Source organism: Euwallacea fornicatus, chromosome 2 (genome assembly GCF_040115645.1).
Source record: "Euwallacea fornicatus isolate EFF26 chromosome 2, ASM4011564v1, whole genome shotgun sequence".
NCBI classification, from domain to species: domain Eukaryota; kingdom Metazoa; phylum Arthropoda; class Insecta; order Coleoptera; family Curculionidae; genus Euwallacea; species Euwallacea fornicatus.
Genome location: NC_089542.1, coordinates 3,609,525 through 3,635,084, shown reverse-complemented (window position 1 = coordinate 3,635,084; position 25,560 = coordinate 3,609,525). Strand labels below are relative to the sequence as shown.

General features: G+C 36.0%; 1 protein-coding gene across 2 annotated transcripts in view; it reads left to right on the top strand.

Moving 5' to 3' along the window:
• The window catches only part of LOC136348793 (limbic system-associated membrane protein-like), a 136,745-nt gene that overhangs the window by 83,276 nt on the left and 27,909 nt on the right, over positions 1 to 25,560 (top strand). For both annotated transcript variants that reach the window (XM_066299932.1, XM_066299938.1), the window contains exon 4: positions 20,794 to 20,929. In XM_066299932.1, the coding sequence (XP_066156029.1) occupies positions 20,794 to 20,929 (136 nt within the window). The remainder of the gene's footprint in view (positions 1 to 20,793; positions 20,930 to 25,560) is intronic.

Sequence of the window (25,560 nt, the reverse complement as noted above, 5' to 3'; positions counted from 1 at the left end):
GGGTTTCCGTATTTTAATGCTGTTTTTCTTAAAAAACGTCTTACGTAACCCCTCGTTTTCTTACGGTTTATACCTAAAAAAATATTTTCTTTCATATTTTGAACAACAAAAATGGAAGTTGTAATTCAGAAAAATGGCCGAGGACGACATATCTCGGACAGCGATGACGTCATAGATATGACTAATATTAAAAAAAAGCGGATTTTTATAAACTAAATCGACACGTCGGAACATTTCTTCCAAAATGTGTTAATGTTAATATTGGCGAATTTATTGTATTCTTCACGAAAGCACCGTAGGTATACAGGGTGGCTCATTAGTGCGTCAAAATGCGATATTTCAGTAAATGTGGGGTTTAAAAGGAAATGTTTCTCTCAAAGTTTTTGGTCATTAAGAGGTTCGTATTTTAAAATTAATTGCAAATGTACAGGGTCCGTCATAAAAGTGTGATAGCACTAAGTTATGTTATTTTTTTTAATAGAACCTCCTCATTATTTTCCATTTTCGAATTTAATGCCAAATTTTTAGGCCAGTTTATGTAATGGGCCTTATGACAAAAATTTGCTGTTTCCAAGTTATTCGGAGAAAGTTGAAAATTGTGATAGCTGCGAGGTGTCTTGGAAATCGGTGTTATACCCTAATTGCTGTGAATATCGGAATCGATCTTATGGGACTCCCAGCGGATCTAATAAGCTAGGTTTGGACATGTTTTAATAAACAAAAAACATCTCTATAATTCTAAAATGGGCCTCGGAAATTGCATTGCTTCAAATCAAAATAACTCGTTTATTTCAATTGAAATGCTCAAATTTTCCCAACGGCATCGTGTTCAAAATTTGAAAATCTACAACTTTTGTTAACAATATCCTATCCCCAAACCCAGCCATTTCTGAGTTCCCGAAAATGGTCCCTTTTTGGTTTCTAAATGTTTTAAAAGTCCCACCAGTGACGTCACCATAGGGAAATGTTACGCGATGCCCGGTAACGTTCAGTATCAAAACTACGGGAAATAATTTTATTTTTATGCAAGTAAGTTATTGATAACAAATTTTCAAATTGTCCTCCATTTCAATTAGAACACAGTTGCGGTTACACTAGAAAAGAACCATTTAATGCTCGTAACATCTCAATGCTTACAGGATGCTTATTTTTAAATTTACGTATTTTCCCGTTTAACTTAAAAACGGTAATTTTTGTTATATAAGACGCTTTACATAAACCGACTTTCAAATTCGTGGATTAATACAAAAATGGCGAAAAAATGAGGCATTTCATTTGAAAAAAAAACATAAGTTGGTATTGCCACACTTTTACCACGAGCCCTGTACATTTGAAAATAATTTCAACATACGTACCTCTTAATGAACAAAAACTTTGACATGAAATATTTCCTTCGAAAACTCATATTTACTGAAATATCGCAGGTTGACGCACTAATGAGCAACCCTGTACAAAACACATATTTATGAAATTCGATATATCAGAGGTTCACATAACATCCATAAACCCATCCGTTGACGACGCAGGAGCTGTTATCAGCACTATAATTTTCCGGGATGCGGTAAAGTGAAACTGTACGAGAACATTTAATCTGGCAAATTGAACCATCTATGTTACCGAAAAAATTCTACTTTACGGAATTAAGAGATTTGTTACACCTGATTCAGCATATTTGGCTTTGCGAAAAGCTTTCATGAAATATCATAAATCAATGTTCTTAACTTAATCTCTGGCCCTTAGCAGCAATTTGACGTGAACTTTAACCTTCGCTCTTAGCGCAGCTTTAACGCCTTCGTCTGTCAAGTGCATTGGGCAATGTCTGCAAACGTAATCGTTACGAAATTTAACGGTACGTTACCGAATGTTGAAAAGCGCAGCTTGGAGGCACCCCGTGAACAAATCATTCAGTTTCCGCTGTTTTAGTAAAGCTGCCTGGGGCGTTCTCCATTTTCAGCTAACTTTGTAATGCCCCAGCAGGTATATAGAATTCAGTGGCTTTTATCATATTTTCTGAAGAAATATTCGAGTCGAAGGTCGAAACATTGACGTTGAGCTTTAAATGGTGACGTGAGTTTTAAAAGTTTCCATAGTTGTATATTTATTAGGTCGCGAACGGCTTAGGGTGCATTGTTTTTCCTACATTTCAGAAAGGCAGTCGAAAAGGCTTTTCAGCGAAACATTACTAAGTAGTTTGTTTTCCAATTCGTTTGCCAAAAACATTCTTCGATATAAAAGAGTAAAATTGAGTTTCGCTCTAGTTGCATTACAGCGTACAGAGAGCTAGTTCGACGCTGTTTTCAAATAATTGTAAAATGCTAACGTTTTTTAAACAGGAGCAGTGGCTTGACTAGTCATTCCTGAGCTCCATGGCTCCCGGATAATTTGGATTAATGGAATGCCCTTTATTCGGCGCAACATTTCGATTCTCTATTTCGTTTTTAATTAATATATTTTTTTTCCAATGGTGCCATCAGCGTGCGTCCATGCGTTGCGTCCATGCATGTGCGTGCGACATGTTGTCACGCGTCGTAAGTGGAACGGGCATTATAAATTCGAATTGACTACAAATTGTCTTGCGGAAGCGTAAAAGAAAAAGATCCGTTCTAACGAAATTACCCATTAATTACACGCTAGACATAACTCATTTTCGTTCTATTGCCCTATTTTCGCACTATTATTTAAAGGGTCATAAAACATCTTCGGCGAATCGCTGCCAGTATAATTAATAATTCATCCTCGCCTTGGTATGATGAATATCGCCGCGTTATAAAGTCCCCATAAAAATACTTACCCGGAACTTTATCGATTTTATACACCTTACTGCTCATGATTTAATGTGTGCTGTGCGCGTTCAAACCATAAATTTCGTTGCTTATTCGGCGATATTCTTCAGGAAACAGTGCACAGTGCTCTCAAGAAATCTTATATTTGATTTTATTCCGTTCGTTATTCTTCCGCAATTTTAGACCGGACGAACTTCGAAGTTCCGTATTAAATTTTAACTGCGTTCTCTAATGAACTACCCTCGCAGTGCCCTAAAAATTGCCAATTTTTAGATACCTTCCATAATTCACTTTGGACGAAATTAGTTACTGCAACATAAATTGTTTTACTTGCATTTTTGAGACGTTCTAATTAAGGCGACTGTGCCTCTAAGAACCTTAGTTTAAATGTTTAAATCCGAGAAGGAAGCGAAGACGAACGTTTGATAGAAATCCTGAAAAACACTTCTTTCTCGACGCTTATCAGTTTCATGGAAATAAATGCGAAAAAAAACGATAAATAGCATCCATTAAGATAAAGTCTTTGTCCTTTATCATATTGCCCTACTATAGCATAATGTAAAATGTAGGTTACTTGATTTGTTTTTCTCCGTGAGACAGTAAACACATACACACAGTTAGCCCTACATACGTACATGTCAGAAAATCGTTTTTAATGGTAATGAAGGAGGGTACAAAAAAATACATACAAACTACAGAGCAAATAACTTTAAGACGAATTACGAAAATTCGTCACCCGGATAATCCACTGTACAACCCTTCCAACGAAGCGCTATACGAAAAAACTAACATGACAAAAATTTCAGACAGACTATTACAAATACAAAAAAAGTGGATAGACAAAGAGAAAAACTGGGGCATCGTTGTTGGACTGTGCATTGACCGACAGACTAGAAACTCACGTTACCTCACACCGGGCACAACTCTGATTGAACACTACCAAGACATAGACTAGATGTGGGATGTTTGATGCGCCTGATATGCTCACACTTTTGTTCAGTGCTGTGAAGGTTAGATGTTGGTTGGTCTACTGGGTGTGATTGGTGCTGGTTGTTTTGGGGTGATTGTTGTGGATGATACTGTTTTTGAGACTACGATTACTATCATTATAACACTTGTAAATACCAACATGGGCAGAAAGGCCACGTAGGCCGATAGCCTCTTCTTATTTAAGAAGGAATTATATTGTTTATTTATTATTGAAGGAGGGTGGAATAAAGCACAAGTCTTAGCGGTACTTCTTTATTTCCCTAAGATCGGGGGTCGAATGCCCCCCACACAATGCATCCGAGTCACCCTGGGTGCGCCTGTTCTTTTTCACCAGAACCGGCACCCAGACCTCCACATTCTTCCCACGCTCGCATCCCTGAATGACTCCCTTCACACTTCCCTATGTGTTTAGGCCAGAGGCTTTCAGTCACTGCCTAACAGAATCGACTGCCTCACAAGGCACCCGAAGAGGTATCTCCTATTTTGCTGGTGTGAGTTATTGTGATTCGAAAGACCAGACGCTGATGCACCAATTGATGTAAACGGGGTTCAAGGGTTCGGGGAAGACAAACTCCGTAGCACGACTTAAGTAATTTACTTTACACTACAGATATCACTCTAATTTACACTACGGATTTACAACTTTATATACATTTCAATTTTACAGAGTCGGTACTGGGTTGCCCGATATCAGAGAAAGATAAGTATAAAGTTTGAAGGGTGACTTGTAAAAGAGTTACTGAGCAGAGATTGAGCTAATGTTGTGAGAGAGGTTTGATAGTGTTCCGCGTTCAGGGATCGAGAAATGTCCGAGAAACGGGAAAGAGAGAGAGAGAGAGAGAGAGAGAGAGAGAGAGAGAGAGAGAGAGAGAGAGAGAGAGAGAGAGAGAGAGAGAGTTCGCGAGCGCTGTTTTAGAGTTAAGATATGTGAGAGAGATTTTTGAAAGAGTTCCGCATTCAGGGATCGAAAGTGTCCGAAAAACGGGAAGAAGAGCGTTCGCGAGTACTGTCTTGGAGAGAATGTTTTTTGGGAGTCAGGATTTTTTGCGTCCCAGGAATGGTGGGGCTGGAGGGAGATCACCACGATAAGATCTTGACCAATCCCAACCGACACCGCCCCCTAGTTCTGTGGAAAGTTTTTTCCCAAGAATCTCCGCCGTCAAAGCCCAGATGTGGCTCTCTGGTTCCCTTGACAGGTTTATCTGGTGCCCCCCATAAATCGGGACAGCGATAATTCAAGGAACCAGTGCCATCACGGTGGCCGGGTTTAAACACGTTGAGGGTAAGTGCTGCATCGCGAGGTGCAATGCAGCAGATGTATGTTGGGATTGTTCCAACGTCTTTAGGGCCTAATTGGAGCCCAGCGATACCGCTGATTTATGTTGGGTTTTTTCCCAACAATATGTTTTTGGCGAGATTATAAACAGGCCCTCTACATCTTTTATCACCGATAATCTATTTCAACTATTACAAGCTTAGTCCATTTCTAAAATGTGATAAGACACTAACAGGTGTTCGTAACATTGTCCCTATACCTAAGGCCAGGTTATAGCACTATCTTTATGAGACAACATGTATTTTCACACTCACATTAGGCGAATTAATAAACACCCTCGTATCACTTTCTTCATAAAACCTCACATACATACATATACGTATGTGACGCGTATATACAATGTGTCCGCGGATGGAGTGCCCAAGAGGAAAAAAATCTTTATCATTCGTTTTACGACAAAGAATCGGTTTAGGAAAAGTTCCGCTCGTCGAGAGAATAAGTTTGCAATATAAACATTTTAAATTAGATGCATAATGTTAGTAAATTGAAAAAACATAAAAATGCTTCAAGATAGAAGTACCACTACTTACGTGTGAAATCGGAATTCAATGTGATGTCAAATTCCGTGCTAGAGTAGACATGTGGTGGTGGTTAATCTACGAAAGGAATCACATTTCAAGAAATAGAAGCTGTACGTGTGCGTTTAGTAATTAAGATAAAAGAACAAGTGGACCAAGGCTTGTCTCATCTCAGTTCGCATTTTGGGACTGCTGAGGTCCGCTTCTTACCAACTAACTTAATTACTACCTGGGTTTCTCACCCCCGCTTAGTAACATCTGAGCACCAGATACCCAGAAGATCGTTGCCCTAATTGTTTTATCTACAATATCTCCAAGGATGGAGACGCGGCGTTGTAAAATGAAAAGAACCGATACAATTCAAGAAAGCGCCGGTGGTCAACTAAACTACGGCTTGGTTTTAAAACCCTACATACTTTTAACAAAAAAATCATGATAGTCGATTGATAACGAGCCATTTGCGTCGATATCCACAGCACCTTACTCAATATTGACCAGCATTGATTTTGTGACAGCATTTCCAAAAATGTTGGGCAAAAAAGAACATATTTATTTAGTACAATGTTACGGTATTGCAAATGTATCTTTTCAATACGGTGTAGTAGATTTTTTTCCATGAAAATTTTCTAAAAGGTCTGTATCGAAAGGGGCATTGCGGAATTTCGTGGAAAAATTCAATGGAACTGGATCGATGATGAACGTGAAGAAATCTAAGAAAACATACGACGGAAATGACACACCTACATTAATAGCAATAGGGTCAGTTTCTGATCACCCGAAATTATCTTTAAGGAAGCCGGACGATGTAGTGGATTTAAGCAAAAGCGAATTACCCACAATTTTTATAGATTAAAATCTTTTAAGCCAAAGCTGCAGCATACACTCGAGCCTGAAGATGAAGAGAGACGTTTAGAGTTTCGTTTACCAATAGGTGAAAATTATCTTGAAAACCAGAGATTTCACAGATTTCTTTTTTTTTTATCGATGAATCTAGATTTTGCACAAACGGGTGCGTATCTCCCCAAAATAGTCAACATTACCAAAAAGTGAATGTATGATGTGGAATTTTCTTGGATCGGATCATTGATCCATATTTTATAGAGGAGAATTTAAACCAACAGGTGTTTTTGAACATTTTTGAAACATTCGCTTTTCCATTTCTTAATACTTTAGAACCAGAAGTACGTAGTGACATGTTTTAAGAACAAGAGGGATGTTCTGTTCATTGCACAGCGTCGATCAAACAATGGTTACATAATCATTTTGTCGTGAGGTGGATAGGGAGGTTTTGCCCGATCCATTATTCAGCTGGATCGCCTGACCCTTCTTTGTTAGACTTTTTTCTATGGGACGCCTTAAAACAAAAGGTTTATACGAATGATCTGCCACATGATAGGGAAGTATTAAAAGAGCACATACAGGAAGCAATTGATGAACTAAATGTGCCTCGAATTATTTTTAAAGAGTACAGTAAATTGATTAAGTTAACACAAAAATTGTGTCGAGATAGGACGCAGTTATGTCGAATAATTTTTAACTATGTAGTTTAATTTAATACTTTCGAATTTTCATTTCAAAATTGGTATTTAGATTTTTTGTTAGTTCAACATTGTTTCGTACATTTTTTGTAACAACAAACATGTTTGAAAATAATAAATAATGGTACTTCTATCTTGAAACATTTTTATGTTTTACTAATTTCTGAACACCCTGTACATCTGACCTAAAATGTTTATATTGCAAACTCATTTTCTTATAGAAAGTAGAACTTGTTATAAAGAATGACTCTTTATCGTAAAATGAATAATAAAGTTTTCTCCCCTTGTGCACTCCATCGCAGACATACTATGTATGAATCAATAAATAAATAAATATTGAGTTTAATTTTTTTAATAGAATGAAGAAAAAAAATTCCTTCGGAATTTGTCGTATCTAACCCCAATGAAATTTGATATACCTGTATGCGCAAATAAGTGTAGATTCTGCGAAACAAATGAGAAATAGAGGGTCACCTTTGAAAGCCAAAAGTTGGACTCCGTTGGACTGTTACGGGGTAAGAAAAAAATACTTCAAGGTCGTCAAAAAGTGACAAAAAACTAGTCTTGTAACTTTAACTGAAACATTTTTTGATAGAAACGCTATTGCCGTTTTTTCATATATACCCTGCACCGCAAAATTAACGCATAATTTTTTAAACTGAATGATTTGCTACTGAAAATATTTATAAAGTGCGCTAATGATTTTAGATTATTGTTTTATGGCTCTTAAAACTTTTTCATATTTTTTTACATGTTTATTTAAGAGATATTAACAATTGCTTAGAAACTACTTAAAATTGTTACACCCAGTTTTATATGAAATGCACCATGCAGTAATAATAACAATTAAGTCTTGTAATTTTGGTAAAACAATGCTTCGCGATAGAGTATCAAATGACCGGAGTTTCACTAAAAAAGAAGGAACGCCAGTGGTTTTTCGGTCAGCGAATTAAATTTTTTATTCAATTTCTAATAAATAAAATGATATTTACATGGAGATATCATATAGTTCAGGAATAAAAATTACATGATTTATTGGTGTGCCACGTATTCACTTAACTGTGCCCCTTATTGGTTCCATCAAGTTAGATTTACTGGAAATTGCGATTATCCTTCTTTAGTAAACATAAATTTTTTTCTCTAAAATCACAAAAACGAAAATGCGTAAAAATGAAAAATGTGCGTTACTTTTGCCGTACAATGTATGATGGACCCTGTATATGTCGGTAGCTAATCGATCTGGACTAATTTCTTGCATTCGAAATGTCGCTTGGACTCTTCGTTTCAACTAAACCCTACTTATTTTTATACCCAGCTAATAATTCACACACTAATATTTTCCTAACGAGTGCAAAAAGTGATAATTTTCCTCACGGTATAATCGCAAGCGATCGGAGGCAAACAAGACATTTTCCGCGTGAGCTGATAACAATAATTGTTTTTACTGCCCCGAACGAATGAAAACACGTTTTAGTTTGTTTTTTTCAAAAAAAAACTAGATTATTTCTTTAAACCCTGAAAAGAAACTTTCGAGCTTTACGGTGCTATTTCATTTTCCCTATGTCTAGAAGCAAAGTTTCTAATTTGAACTCACTTTATAGATAAGTTTACCTGATATACGGCTGCCGCCATGAGTAATTTAAAACTAGACTTTTACTCAGGATAGTTTTAGTTTACAATTTGCTTTACTTGGCCCTTCCAGGAGTGTAGTAATTACGGTCCTTCCATAACTCAAGTTGTCTTGTTAGTATGAGTCACGATTTTCGCTCCTTTCAACAGGACGGACCACGCATTCGTCCATTTATAAATTTAATTAGAGGAAATATTAAAACTAAAGGGAAACGTGAAAACTCGTTTCAATTATATTATACTGCGTATGTATTCCCAAATCTGCGCTAAACACGTTCATACCTGAATTACCACTTCGCATCTACAGGACCGACAGCGCATTTCTCAATTTTCATAATTAGGCTATGTATTTTAATTAAAGTCATTGTAATTAACTAAAACGTCACATTGAGATAGCTGTTGTAGGGTCGGAAGGATATTCAAGGAATATACCGATTTTGAAGTAAGCTCGGAGAAGCCTGTAAGGGATGATTATAGTGGTTCGTTTACTTGACAAACTGCGAGAGCTATGAGGCAATTAACTAAAGGAATATTTTCTTTGATTGACACAAGAAGGCACAGTTACGCTGCAAGGCTGCTCTTTGAGGTGGAGGGTTTCGAACAGACGATTTTCAATCAGCATTTTGCTTTAGTTATGAGCTTAAACATAAAGGGTGTCCGAAAAGTAAGAACGAATTTTCAAGCGACAATTTGGCTTATTTTTTCTTACAAACGTATCAAGTGACATCTCCCATTTAAGTATGAAAAAATGCATCATTACATTACGAACGGTTGCCGTGGTATCATCACTTTCGTCATTCTTCTGATTACTCGGCTGATAGCGTTTCTCGTCACGGAGCAGGTGACATTTTCTGGGCGAAAAGAGTCATCGGACCCTTCTTTTTTAGAGATGACGAGGGAGCCGCTGTCGCTGTGAACGGAGACCGTCACAGGAATATGCTTTCAGACCGGTTTCCTCTAGTTTCGGAACGAATGGGAAACGACCATTTGCGATTTCGACAAGATGGTGCGTCTCGTCACACATGCCACGAAACGATCTCTGCTGAACGAAACATATCCCCAAAGAGCCACCTCTTTGCGTGGTGACCAAGAATGGCCTGCCAGATCATGCCATCTTACGCCATGCGATTTCTTTTGACTGGGATTTATTGAATCAAAAGTTTATGTCAGCAAACCGAAAACAATACCCCCAATTGAAGACTAAAACTGAAAGGGTTGTTAACAGCACCCCGCCAGATGTTTGTGAACGGTTCACAGCGAATTTCAATGAACGCATTACTCAATGCCGCGCCTCTTTGAGCGGTCATATGGCCGATGTAATTTTTCAGGCTTAAATGGGAGATGCTACTTGATATATTTGTAAAAAAATTAATTCAATTTTCATTGAAACTCATGTTTTATTGCATTTTAAAATTCGTCTCTACTTTCCAGGCAGCCTACGTTTACATTTTAACCTTAAGTTAATAATTATGGGTTAAAAATTCAAAGTTTATGTTTAAGTACATATCCAATTCAGAAAGGCTATCAATACTGTCGCAGAAAAACTTTTCACCACTCATGTTCAGTTAAATCGCTGAGCAGTGAGAGAATATTACATGCCATAAGAATTATGGAACAGGTAATCAATCACACTCAGGAAAGAAAAGTTTGTGTATGAGAGGCAGTACGCGAGAATGTGATACTTTGTAATCCCCCTATATAAATTTCTAACGTGTTTTGAAGTCGTAAATGCCATTGTTCCAGGTAAGTCCAGGTTTTCGTCATGTATGCGGCCGGGTATGTCCATTATTCGGAAACAAGGGAAAATTGCTACCGAACCTTCCTTCACCGCTGTTTCAGTTTGAGTTTTACAAGTACTAAATTAATCTTGAATTATTCACCTGAGCCCATTATGCCCATAAAGGTTATTATCTCTTCTACTGGTGCACACATTAGTATTGGTAACATTTGCCACTTTTCCAGAATTGTTTGTCAAAAGCAATCCGCTTCACATTGTTTCCTCTATAGCTTTCAGCCGCACTTGTAGATTCCCATCCTTAATGTCATCTCCTTATTGATCCAAAGTTCTCCGATCCGAGTAATGGAAAGCATAAAAAACAAGTATTTTATTCGGCGAAAATACATATATGCTATTCTAGATAAATGTCACAAGCAAATATCGTGCAATCGAGAAGATTTACAAAAAAAAATGTGATAATATCGAATTGTAATAAAATAAATGATATTTTCGAATAAAATCTGTTTTATTTTCGGGGGCACAATTTTTTATTATGATATTTTTTTCCAAGCTCCCCGTCACCTGTTTTTGGGGTCAACTTGGTTTTTTCAAGTGGAACACCCAATTTTTTTTTTCATTCGAATTCTTTGTTGCCCGTAAAAATGTTTTTACTTGACGCATTTTTTGCTCAAAACGATAAAATTCACAATAATGCTAAATATAAAGTAAACGCTCCGTTAAACCGTATGAAGGTCTTCGAGCAGTTTTATTTGTTATGTAGTAAATTTTATTTTATAAAAAAAAAATCGATCCAACAAATGTTCAAAATCGTTCCACCGCTGTTTAAGGCACTTGACAATTATGTTTTGAAATGATTGTGTGGTATTTTCTGGCGTTTCAGATCCTAATATTCATGTTCATGTAGTTTCCATGTAGCTGACACTGGATCATAAACGACACGCTTCAAATGACCTCACAAAAAAAATCTGGCGAAGTCAAGTCTGGTGATCGGGCTGGCCAGTCAACTGCACTACCACGCCCTATCCACCTTTGTGGAAAATGCTCATTTAAAACTTCTCTGACATTTCTGGCATAATGGGCAGGACAGGCATCACGTTGAGACCACTTTGTCAACTTTCGCTATAAATTAACTCCGTCAAGACGGTATGGAAAATCTTCTAACAAAAAATGTTTTTGAGAATAATGGATACTGAAATTTGGCAATGTCGGTCGTAATGCGAAAAAATGATGTACATGAGCGTAACATAAGGGTACATTACAGTTTATTAACATCAACAATTGCTTGATACAACTATTACGAGAAATTTTAAGAGACTGAAGGCCTGTCTTGAATCGAAAATCCAACTGACTAAAAATAAGACCGTCTTGCTTAAATTTTTAAAATTTAAATTGAAAATAAACAAAATCATAATAAAAGCCTTTCCCAGGGCAGCTAAGTGCGAATGGTGCGATGCCTGACTACAGTCTAGACTAAACCTAAACATAAATGAAAATTTATTCAAAAAACGGCTGCCGCTTACTGTAGTACTGCCGAGATAAGAGTTTATTTTGTATCTCATCTTATATATAATAATATTATGAAAAGATTAAAAGTTAAAAAAAAAACTTTTTACACAAAACTTGTTTAGAATGTATCGATTTTCACATTTTTGAAAAAAAAGGTACATTTTCGAAAAAAGTATAGCGTCGTTTTCCATAATTTACTATTTTTACCTTTTTTTTAGCTTACTTTAAATATATATGGGTGGGGCGTCGACTTTGAATGATCCTGTGCTACCTAACTTTCATTCTTAGCTGAGTCTTCGATTCGGCTGGGAAGAGCGTTGCGGTATTAAAGCTTCCATTTTTTCGTGTTACGTAACAATAACGTACAAGTTCCATAAGACAGCTCATTGGCGCATCAATGCATGCTTACAAAACGAGGAGCGAAGAGACGAGATGACCGAACAATACAAAGCGGAATTGGGTCAAAAACGAGCGCAATAACGGATCTCTCGCAAGTGGTACAACATTTTTCCTACAAGCGCATGTGAGTTAATCTCAATGTTTAATGTGAGTTCAATTAAACATTAACGTATGGAAAAATTTTTACAGGCATTCGTGCGCCAAAAAAAAACGACACTGACTCGCAAACGATCATTTTTAAATCATATCACTGATTTGATATTAATTGCAGATATATTTGGTGCAAACGTGGAAAATTTTAAAATTTAATTTCTCACAGAAAAATACCTTCTATTCAATCATAATTATGCATAAAAAAACAATCTTAGTGAGTTTTTAAACCTAGCTAAAGGTATGGAACCCAAAATAGCGCAAGTTAATCTGAATTCTCATGAATTAATTTTAAAAACAAATTCAAGAGATGGTAGGTAACTTTAATATAATGAAATTCTTAAGAGCTTCTTTTGCTTTGATGCCAAAAACCCATCAAAGCTATGGCTTCTGCGACATCTTAGCTATGCGTATCCCATGTATTGTTAGAATGTTGCAGTCAAGCGAAATTGGCTTAAAACGTTTTTCACCATATTGAATCTCAGTCACCTGAAAGAGCAATTTCGGCGACATAAATCCCCCATAAAAAATAATTTATCATATCTGACGAATTCATATTTAATGTTGCTTTTTCTCGCTCGGTTCGATCCGACAAACTCGACGTGCTGAGCTGATTCCCCTCTCCCATTTGGAGGCTCTAAAGTATTGACGCCACGTCCCTCCATTGTGGATAATTTTTGAATTTACGTGTCCCACTTGGCAACGTACTAAAGCGGTTTGAGACCTACAAACAAGAAGATAAACTACAACTTTTACAATTTCCCGCTTCGTGGGTAAATCCTGAAAGCATTAACTTTCAGATCTTCAAGAATAAGTGTCTCAAAGTTAGATATTTCCTCCGTTTTGCCACGTTTTAATTAGGAAATCGATGCGAAATTATCAGAGGAGTATGATTTATGTTTGTTTGAGCAATGTTTCAGTGCACTGAACTTTAATGTATTTTACAACTGCCAGACTCGAATCTTTTAGATTTGGAAAATACCGAAGTTGTCCACTAGTATTTATCCAGTTGTGTAAAATCCCCATTTTTCCTCAAATGGATTCAAATCCCCCAATTTCCTCGTTTAAACCGAATTTTACTGAGGTTTTAAAGACCGGAGAAGCCCGCCGTTCAAAAAGAAAATCTCTTTTTTACTTTCTTCATGTGTCTTGGAAAGGCTGTCGCTGCAACGCCCATTTATCTGGAACGAATTACGATCTGTAGCCATGTTCGTCTAATGTAATTTAATAAGGTTGACTTAATTCGAAAGTACAGTAGTTCGCAGCTTTTCATAGTTTCTAAGGAAACCATTTGCCGGAAGTTCCGCCAAAATCTCATTTAACATTTTCAAAGCCCTCACTTCTCCCTCTTAAGTCGAAAGGAATTTAGTTCGACTTGTTTCCTGACGAGGTAATTTACTTCATTCTTAGCGGGATTATGGAGGTTCAAGGAATAGCAATTTCCTTGTAATTAATTTCCCTGGGCCTGTATGGAAGTTTTTGTTTTGACCAAAGGTAGCAGGTTGCTATGGTTCAATTAATCTCAGGTTAGGATAAAAACGGTTTACTCCACCAGGTTAGGACGTGCTTATCTATTTAGATGGGACTTAAAAGGATTCCGTATTTCCGGTGTCGAGACAGCTAAAAAAGGTCTTAAGTTTAATTAAGTTCGAAACTGTAATAAACCAAAGATGCTAAGATAGGAGAATGGTAATCTTGACCGACTAATCAGACCGTAGAATAGAAATATTAAGTTTTCAGGGAGACACGGAGATACGAAGATCATTTTGCAATGAGTCAAAGACACTCTTTAGGAAGAAAATTAACTTTAGAGGTATTACCTCTAATCTAGCACCTCAAGGATATTCACCGATCATACACTAAGTTTCATATCAAATGCGACACCCAGTAGTAGTAATAATCAAATCTTGTAATTTTGGCCAAATAATGCTGCATAATAGAATACCAAATGATCAGAGTATCAGTAAAAAACAAAGATCACCGATAATTTTTTTGTTATCGACCTTCTATCTTAACAATCTCCTGAGGCCAGTACCCTTCATGCGGACTATGTCAAATGGAATTTTTCAACAAGATGATGCAAGACCGTATATTGAGAAGAAAACTTCAAATTACCTGAAAGAAGCACAATGAAAAGTACCGCCTTGGGCTACACGGCCACCAGACCTATCACCTATCGAACACTTTCGGGACGTGAAATCTTCGAAATTTATGGAGGCTTCCAAAGAATGTGGATGATCACCTTGAGGTAGCATGGAATGAAATACCTCCGGAGGATATTGATTATTTGTCGCAAAGAATGCCGCGAAGAGCACATTCTTGCATTGCTGCATGTCGCTTATTGACGCAAATTTAAATTATTTGTTTAATTTATTGCTATTATTGAATTTACTTTGGCTTGGTGAAAGAAATTCTTGTAATAATATCCACAATAAATACGGACAAACATGCAAAGGCTTAATATTTACCTTTCCTCAAAATCGGGACTTTTTAAAACGACTATATGTTTAGTTTAAAAATACAGTGGCATGCCCTTTTGAGATTTATTCAAATTTTTATCCGATCTTCATAACTCAATATTCAACTTAATAGCCATTGTTGTCGGATTTATAGCAGCATGACGTTCCAAATGGATTCACTTGAGTCCACACGATTAGAGATTTTCCTGAAAGAAATTTCTATTTCCCAAAACTCGATTATCCGATCCCTAATTGCGCCCCGGGGGAGTTACGTGAAATTAGCCCTCTACCTCGACTTCTCGGCATGTTAACGAAAGGGAAAACGAGGTTAAGGAAACCCATAAAATTGCACAAAACTTGATTTATTTTTATTTTCACGATTGAGAGCCAAAAAGGAAATGGCCTGTATTGTGTTCTATTTTGGGGCCGAGCCCAATATAGAGATCTCCACTATCGAAAATTGAAACACCGTCCAACCTCATCTATCATATTGTGCATAAAGAAACCACTTTGAAAAAATTTCGATCACGTTTAATTTATCTTGTGATCCCAATTGTGTCACAAACTGAACGGCTCAATGAGATTTTTTTTCTCAGTTCTCATCGTTCAAATTAGGTACTTAGGAATCTCGGAAACATATGCTACGAACCTCAATAATATAAACATTCTTTTTTCTTTTATTTTTCTATAATTATTTCATTTTAAATGCCTTTTTTTCAAACATCAATATCGGTCTCTAATTGGACGTTAATGATGGCCATTCCTTCAATAGATAGCATAAAAGATAGAAACCCTCTGAATTTGGCAACTAACGAAATAATTTTAGAACTTTCATATAAACTATATTTTTTCACTGCCTTCGAAATTAATGCTAAAAGTATAGTGATATAGAACGTATAGCGTACGCTGATTCTTTATGAAAGCAGTTAATTGCATTTTCATGATTTCCAGCATATTTTTGCCGATGCACGAAGCAAACGGAGTTTTAATTATTGTGCTTTGCTCTCAGTAGAAGTACGAAAATCTCCAGTTTGAAAAGAGAATCAAGCACAAGACATAGAAACATGCATGGTTAACTTCTATGCTGAAAATGCATACAGTAAATCTCGAATGCCATATGCCGTTATTACTATTTTTCTCTGAAAGCATGAGGGAAAAAATTCCTGACAGCTTTATTTTATATATATTTCGAAAACTGAAAGTCTTGCAGAATTTCTCGCTTCGTAAATATTTTTTGTCATTGAGTCCCGTCCACAGTGCCGTGGCGTGAGTTGAGCGTTTTATAGAGTTACGGCAATTTCGCTATAATTGCTCAAATATATAGCAATTCGAACAATAATAATTAAATAAAGCAATTCAAAAAATCGACTCGTCGAAACGACGACAAACGTTAATTTGGCCATCAATATCTTTTAATTTTTTGCAAATGCTTCGATAAAAATGTTGGAAAGTTTATAATGTAGAGTTCCAATTACGATTCCTAATTTCTGTAATTAAAAATTATAAAATGGAAATTTCCTCCAAGCGGCTCCGTTATTGAGCCCCTTAACTCCGATAACGTTTATTGTGCCGGAAATAAAGATCGCGAAAACTCTTTGCTAGCTAAAGAGCAAATATATATACACGTGATATTATTGATTCGGTTATTAACGATCCCTTGTAAATTTTCTTTTCGAAGTTCATCTATAATAATTATATCAAAACATCTTCCTTAATATTGTTCGTGGAAAGTATAACGTCTTTTCCAGTTCCGCATTTTGCAGATGTATCTGGCTGCCAAAAGTGCAGTGCCGAAATGAACTGACAGAATTATTCATGTATAAAATGCTCATAAATATTTGAAAATTATTGTAGCGGGAAATATTCTAGTTACCCACAATTGCTATTTGATGCAGTAACCAATACTGTTTAACTTGTATCACTTTTCCTAGAAATTCGGTTGTTATTGGAACATATTCCATTTGGCAATTTTCAATGTGTGGCTGGAAAATGTCCGCATTAGTTCCAAAATGGCTTAATAAAGTATCGTACCGAGCTATCAAATAATGCATTGTTATCCTGTCAGACCCTGTTTTTCTTCATTGTTGTAGGACTTCGATTATCGAAACTTTCCCAATTTACGTTTTACAAATACAGCGGACGCTCGATAACGTAAACACTCGATAACGTAAACAACGTGCGTGCTCGATAACGTAAATAGTTCTTGGCGACACGCAAAATAAAGCCGACGATAATGGAAGATAAAAAAAAAACTGTCCTCATTTGAAAACTTTAATGTTCCTGTAGATTATCACTGTTCAAAGACCGCTTGGATGGTCATCCAGCTGGTCAGCAGTACGTTCCTGAAATGATTCGACCAGTGCTTTGTCCCTGAGACGAACTTGTAATCACAAATGTTCCACGTGTTCATAATTTGTGATTTAGTTAACTTGGAAGTAAACATTTTTTTATTTATTTTAATTTCATGTATGTAACGAAGTTCGCGAGGTCCTTGAACAGTGCTTCTTCGTTCGTACCAGCTAGAAGAGTTCGCGTTGCACACTCCTAGCCTTAATCCCCCTACGCATTCTTTTTTCCGATTTTTCCGATATATTTTTCTTCCCTATAAGTAACTATTAGCTCTAAAATTGCATTGTCAAGATGCAGAGCTTTCTCACAATACAAATCCATTTTCCCATCGCTTTAGAAGTAATGTCATGCTAATCTAGAGGGTTGAATGATGCTTATTGGTTTGTCGTGCAATGTGTGAATAAACGATAAAAGAATATTTTTGTCACTTTGCATGAATATGGTAATCCCCGTAAAGAGCAAATGATGAAGTTTTACCCTGTTGGACAGATCGCTTCCAAAAACTACCGGAATGCCCCCTTCCATTCGTGACCCATCAGTCACTCCAAATTACACCAAAGCGGTACTAATATCAGTTCTGTGACCTCTAAGTGCCTTATTACGAAAGGCAGTAAATTTAATTTCTCTCTGAAAGAGGCGTTTAATTTGAATTTAACCTCGTTGCGGAGCAACCCTTTCACAATACCCCTAAAACCGGAACAAAAGCCGAGCAAAAATAATATCTTCCAGTTTTTATTTGAGCAAAGCTAAAAAGCGCATTTAATTGCAGTTCGTTCCATTCATATACCTCAATGATTGAGTGATGATTTTAATCTAACTGGAAGTTAGTTAAGTTGATATTAATACGCCCAGGGTGCAGAAAGAAAATAACATACCCCATCCACGAACAAAAACATTATCATGAATTCTTCCGCACCTGCTTATTCCCTCTTCACATTTGTCCCATAAGAGAGGCCTCGCAAAGTGAATCAAATGACGCAAACTTCCAATCTATCCTCCATACAATTTGACTTCGATATTGCCACTCTAAATTCTTTTAAGGTACGTTCGTGTGATATATAGGTGCCAATTTCACTTGCTTCAAAATTTACTTATATAAAAACGTGGAGCAATACTGTTTGAAAGTGAAATAAATTTTCCAGAGGAGAATTTTTACATTTTCCAGGATGAATGTACATGTTGGTACATTGAAAGTCAGCTCGTGCGTCAATATTCCTGTAGGTATATATGATTTTCTGTCGCGTTTTACATTTTTCATTGTTCGAGCTCACTACAAGAACCGATTCAAGACGTCTCACGGATAAGAAAAACGTTTTCTGGAAGCTGCTTTACCAAGGAATAATTTATTAATATCGAAATAAAAATTCACAAAGGCAGAGATCAATTTGCGCCACAATGGATTATTTTTGTTCCTCCCGGGTCCCATTCATTAGAATCTGTCCTATACATCCTGCCTAAGGCTGTTCACAATTTGATTCCCCCGCCATTAATTCATTATTATCAGGATGATTGATTCCTAGTTTGTATCAATGACACTTTCGGGAATATCTGTGGGAATACACGCCTTAACTGATTACAAATTATTGTGCCTTGTCGTGCCTTACAAACATAATTTTGATTATGACGTGTCATCGTTATTAATGATAGGCAAGGGATTATGTCTGTACTTAAGACAGTCAATCAACATACTTACGCTGATCTATTCGCAAATGCAATTAATATTATAAACTTGACTCAATTTTAAGATGATGAACGTATTTACAAAGGATTAGGTAATGTACTTTAACAATATCAGTTTAGAACGTCCTTTACATATAATCGAATTTTCCACCATGGGCATTAGTCCAAAGTAATTGCTTTTTCCTTTGAAAAACCGCAGCCATTTAGTCAACCACGATCAACAGAACATAGCGCACAGTCGCAGCGTGCGGCACTGCCTCAAAGTCTACCGTCAGTTAGTTACCGTTGGTGGTGGTCAACGTTAAATCCCGCCGCACAAGAGCGACTTAAGTTGCTGGTGACATTTCGGGCCCACGAACGAGTAACTGAATATTTGAGTAAACTCGACAGACCACCGGGCACTTTGGCATGGATTTCGTTGAGATAGCATGTGTTTGTGTCCTTATTGTACGAAAAAAGACACCAAAACGAAAGCGATTTTGGATTCATCCGATTTTACGCCGAAGACGTTTCAAGGGACAATTTTATCAGTTGTTTGAGGGATTGAGAGCATACTTGATAAAATTCTTCAATTATTCCTGAATGAGAATTGAGTGTTGACAATTTGTCGAATGTACTGGGACGTCGAATTTCGTACCAAAATGCCAACGTGCGTCTGGCTGTACCACCAAGGAAAAAATTGAAAAATCGATGATATACATAGCCGTAACATAGGAGTAAATTGCAGTACAGCTAGAACAAGTGTGTTGCATATTTGTCAGCAACTATAGGCAACAATTTACTCATCGGCGAAACAAAACATGTTTCAATTATTTAGTTGCTTCAACTAAAAAATCACCCCTGTGCGGGAGTCTAATTAAACCCGCATGTTCTATTTTGGCAATGAAATAGTTGCGAGTGAAAAGTTGCTCGTGTACGGCAGGCCTAACAGCTGCCGCTAAGTTTACCGTGCGTTAGCTGCCGTTAGTGAGCGGTAACGGCCAACGTTAATTCTCTAGCGCTAGGTCTTCTCTTTTTAACCAACAGGTTCATTTTCCTCCTCCTCTCTAATAGTATTATTGTCTTCATCTAGCTTCTCAATTGACATCTACACATGCTTTCGCTGGACAGATGTAGAATATTTACCATTCTCGTCCCGAACTTGACAACATCGCAGTCAGTGCAGTAATTGCGGATGTTCGAAGTATGTAAATTTCCTTAAAATTTCGTTTTCGCATTCGAACTCTACAGGTCGCAAATATCGATTAATCGCGACGGAACTCAAAAGATCGATAATCCTTGAGGGCATTCGAACCTGAATAGCATTGAAATCGGTCAAGCAGGGAAATCGTGACGGCTCCGAATCGTTCCCAAAGCTTGTGAAACTTTAACTCCTGCACGCTTCACTTTTCTAATCGGAAAAGCTCCGTTATTTGAAACGTTTGGACCGTTTCGCATGGCAGTACCGAAAAGGTGATATCTTCAGCGATTCTGGAGGGTGCAACATTAACTTAGAAAAACTGTTTCCTATATGCGTCGATCTATTACAAATATGTCTGCAATGCAAAGAGTGCATCTTTGAAGCCTGAATCATGATTTACCTTACCACCGAGGACCTCATATCTTTTACGACCAAATTTCAATGCGAAACTCGAATATCCTTCCACTATAATATGTCAGCTCGTTTTTTTTTACATAGATATGTATATTTACATACAAATCTATGTTTTTTTTTTCAGATAATCCGCTCTGAGAAGTCTTCTTCGAACTGGACCCTACAAATCAAATTTCCCCAAATTCGAGACTCGGGTATCTATGAATGCCAAGTGAACACCGAACCCAAGATGTCATTACCATTTAGATTAAATGTTATTGGTAAGTATGTTTTTGAGATCGGGATTACCCCAAGTCCAACTGGAAATGTTTTTAGCGGAAAATTCCTCACTTTTTGCTCCGACGTATGCTTGTCAATTTATGTTAATGCTTTTGCTAAATTGCCTCGTATTTAATTTAATTTATGGTAAATAAACATTCAGAAATTAACATTATTGTCAGTTTAAAATACGTAAATATATTATAAAACAAATTCAAACAAAATTTTATATTATAGAATTAATCAGCGTTCGCCTAACTTTGATATATGTTTAATTTCGTTATAATCCAGATCGGGTCTATTGACTAACTTTGATATATTGAAAATAATTTAGGAACGAAAATTTAAACTGCAGAGGAGTGTAACACGAGAAATTTTAATACATTTCATATTTAATGCTAATTGCAAATCCTAGACTAATCTGCTAAGCAAAGGAAGTTAATTCCAAATGCTGTTGTAAGCGTTGCGCATTTAAGGAGAGGGTTGAATAAGGAAATAATAGAATTACAAGGCATTATCGTCGTACTCTCTCCCTGTCAGCTAATCTTCGAATCGTAAACTGACATGGAACGAAGAAACGAATTTATTATGTAAACTTTCTTACGAACTAAAGTATTGACTTGTAAGAAACCCCTTCGGAAACCAATTTTTTAAATGTCCAGATTGTGCCCCATTGGATATTCCCGTTAGCTAATTTTAAAATATTAGGTATCTGCGTGCAGAATACCCCATTCATGTCTACTAAATACCAGAAAATTTTGTCATTTCAGATCCTCAAGAAAGTTATTACTTAAAATTTCATAATGTTAAATATTCAATCGACTTTAATACTTCGCACCCTCATAGAAAAAATATAGCACGTCATAAGAAAAATATGAGAAGATTAAGGCCTATTACAGTTTTATCACTCGTTTCAGCTCTGCGTTTAATTAACGCAGGCAGAAATCGACAACGGGAACAACAAGTATGTTGGGTCTGCAGGAAAATATCCCATCAGCCTCATTCGCCATGCCCTTTTTGCTGCATTTCAACAAAATATTCGTGTGTGAGTAGCAGAGCTTTATGTCCAGGCCCGTAACCAAGATTAATGAGAATACAACACGGCAGATGGCGCTGCTGGGATATTTTTCTGCACGTTCAACATACTTAGTGTTAACATTGCCGATTGCTGCATACGTTTAATTGACTCGAAATGAACCGAACTGAGGAGAACCAATAGGATCGAGACTGCTCTTTGAAGTGGGTTAAACGCCGAGCTGGAGTGAAGCATTAAATCGTAATAGGTAGCAATCTTAGCATGTTTTCGTTTATTGACGTATGAATTTGCGTCGTTCTCATAATAATGATGTTACCTGTCGTTTTACCGCAGTCGAGCCTTTTTCCCGGTATTTATTTAAGCGAGTGTAATTCCATGACACAAGAAACAGCAATCCATCCAGACAATATCCTGTGTAAGAATCTGAATCCTGCTAATGCTGTGTAAAGCCATTGCTCAGAAATTTTTAGGACAACTGCACGCTAAAGTTGTTCAAATCCCCTGCATCTTCAGCTTTCGCTTCCGACGAATGGGATCTCATTTATTCGAGATATTGCCAGAGCGATCTCCACAAAGACCGAAATATCGCAAAAGCTGCTGTAAAAAGAGGTAGTTGATGGATTAATTCCTGGAAGGAAAGCAAGAAAAGTTACTTTCTTTGTCACGGTTGTGATAATAAATCCACTTAGTGCTCGACTCCTTTAATAAATTAGGCAATCTTAGAAATTATCTATAAAGGCGATTTATAACTTTTTATGTGCCTTGTTTGCCTAAGAAAAACAAGGGAGTTTGATTACATCCCTGTCTTAAATTTCTAAGTAATTATATTGCACAACACTCTATAATAACATAGAGATAACTAATATCTTTGAGGGAGGAAACTAAATTTAACCAGACTTCACTTTGCTCCATTATGGTGGAGATGTTAGTTTTCATTAGAGGCGGGCTGGAGCCCTAATGGACCATGATATTTAAGGACTCGTTCAAGAGTGCGTAAATAAAAAAAGCTTAAAAAACTAACATTATTTCGAGGTAGAGTTGAAAAGGCACATCGTCCTGCCTATGAAAAATGAACTCTTACTAGATTACGAAGAAGTGGTGCGATGAGAAAAAAAGAACTCTTTTTACTCTTATAATATAAGAAGAGTAGTGCAGGATTAATGCAATCGCATTTTCAACATTAAAGCGTTGGGTTTACTCTTGAGAGTGTTCGTGGAAGAGGCAATAATAATCCTTCTTTCCAGAAAGTAAAAAATTACTCATATTGGAGCTTGAGATGTAAAGTAATGATAACGTAAGAGATTGAAAAAAAAACTGTGTAAGAATTCGAATTGGAAAGGCAAAAAATACGAAATAAACATTAGAGAAACCTAAGAAATGTCCAGTAATATAAAAATCCAGATGTCAAAATTCATTAAGTAGTTTAGGCTTATAAGAAACGACAGTGGAGACGTGCGATGGACTGTAAAAAAATCCACATTAAGTAAATATTATTATATAATTATTGATTAAGTTTGCAAATTTGCCTAAAAAATTAATCGTTTTGAAAAGCGACTTAGCGAAAAAACAAATTAGTTTTTAGAATTAGGATGGGAGATTTGTTCTAATGAAGCTGGAACGGATAGATTTTTTCTTTATCAATCTCGTAGAATCCCGCTGACTAGTTACGCAAAACTCGTAACTTTGTCCATTTATACGTGGAGTGGTAACACATCAAAAACTGTAGCGAAAGTAGGTGTTTTTACATAATTCTAGTGAACGGTTATGTCATGGCGAAAATCAAAGTATAGATTTGGCGATAACGATTTCTGGTTTATACAAAGATTACCATATTAAATTATGCACTTAAAAGGCAAAAAAAATGTTCTAATCAAATTGAAAAAATCTATAGTCCAAAGGTCGTTGTTTGGTATTGTGTAGCAACAGTTTTGGAACTAAAAGAACGGATTCGACCTGAAACTGTAAGGATTCAATAAGATTTACTTCACCGAGTGATGCAAAATTTTGAACTTAAAATTGAAAATTATATGGAACTAAAAAGCATTTAGAAGAAATAATTTTGAAACATTGAATAGGTATCTAAATTAATGATAAATCCCTATAGAATTCGCTATGCAGTATGTATGTTGTATATGTCTAATAAAAGATTTTTGCTTTGAATATAAAGTTTTTTTTTTAATTTTTAAAGTGCATGGCTTAATATAAGAAACCCTGTACTTTTCAAATGTTTAGAGACACAGTGTTGCCGAATCTAAAGAAAAACATTTTTAACCACATGAAGTAGAGAATTAATAAAAGAAATGTGGGATGAAATATGTGCGAGTTAACTTCAATCATGTGCTAACACAAGGATAATGATTATTTAAACATTGGCATTTTTGATTATATAAGCAAAATGGCATCAACGTCGCATCGTAATATTTTAAATTCAATAAAGTTACTTGCCGCGTATTCCAGCTGCGACCAAAAACGACATCTTAAGAAGAAAAACTTTTTTTTAATCAGATAATTTCCTATTTGTATACAGGGTATTTAAAAAAGACGCAACAATATTTAAGGGAGTGATTTTTCAGGTTATTTTATGAAAAAAAGTTCCTATAAACATAGGTCCGAAAATCTATTTTTTCCAAGATACAGGGTATAATTTTTTTTTAATAATGGTTTTTCAAAAACAATTCAAATATCGTCTCACCAATTTTTTTAAAATTGGTAAAATTGTTTATAGTAATAAGAGGCCGATTTGACTCAAACTAGATTAAAATTATTAAGATCAGTTGTGTCAGGCGGGGAGAGCGCTTAACCAAATTTATTGATAAAAGAATGTACGCTACTGACTTTAATTAAATTAGGATATTTTTTTGAAATTAATTATTTAAAAACATATTTTTTTGTCTCTTGAATTTTAGTCGTAGTTTTCTTCATTTGTGAGAAAAAAATAAAAACCATTTTTACATGTCCATTTATCATACAAAAGTATTTTCAAAAAATTTAATGGTTTATTCCCTTATTTCCTAAGAATGTTTTGCGCTTTGATGAATTTTTAAAAAGTTTTAAAAAATCGGTCAAAATGTGATATATTTTAATTATTTTTCAAAAACTGTTATTTAAGCAATATTTAACACCCTGTATCTTGGAAACCAAACATTTCCGGACCTATGTGTGTAGGAACCTTTTTCAAAAATTGTCCTAAGCAATCACCCCCTTAAATATTGCCGCGTCTTTTTTAAATACCCTGTATATATTCAGCAATACCGTCTATATCACATTTATTTCTATTAATTCAATCATTTCTGGTTGACAATCAAAAACCTTCGCTCATTTCCCAGCACAGCCGTTGGTTCTTCGAACTGGATTTTCCGGATTTTCAATTTTCTTGTAATTTTCTTTCTGTCGCATAGGATTGAGAACAATAATAACTTAATCCTATAATTTCATTTTACTCACTTGTAAAAACTTGAAAAATTATATTACAGGATGAAATTCCTCCTCGTTTGAAGGAGAAATTCTTCAAATTACTACGAACAGTACAAGATAAAATACAAGCGACCATTTATTACCTTTTTTTATTGCTGCCCATTGTTGGAGGTGTAAGCTGTT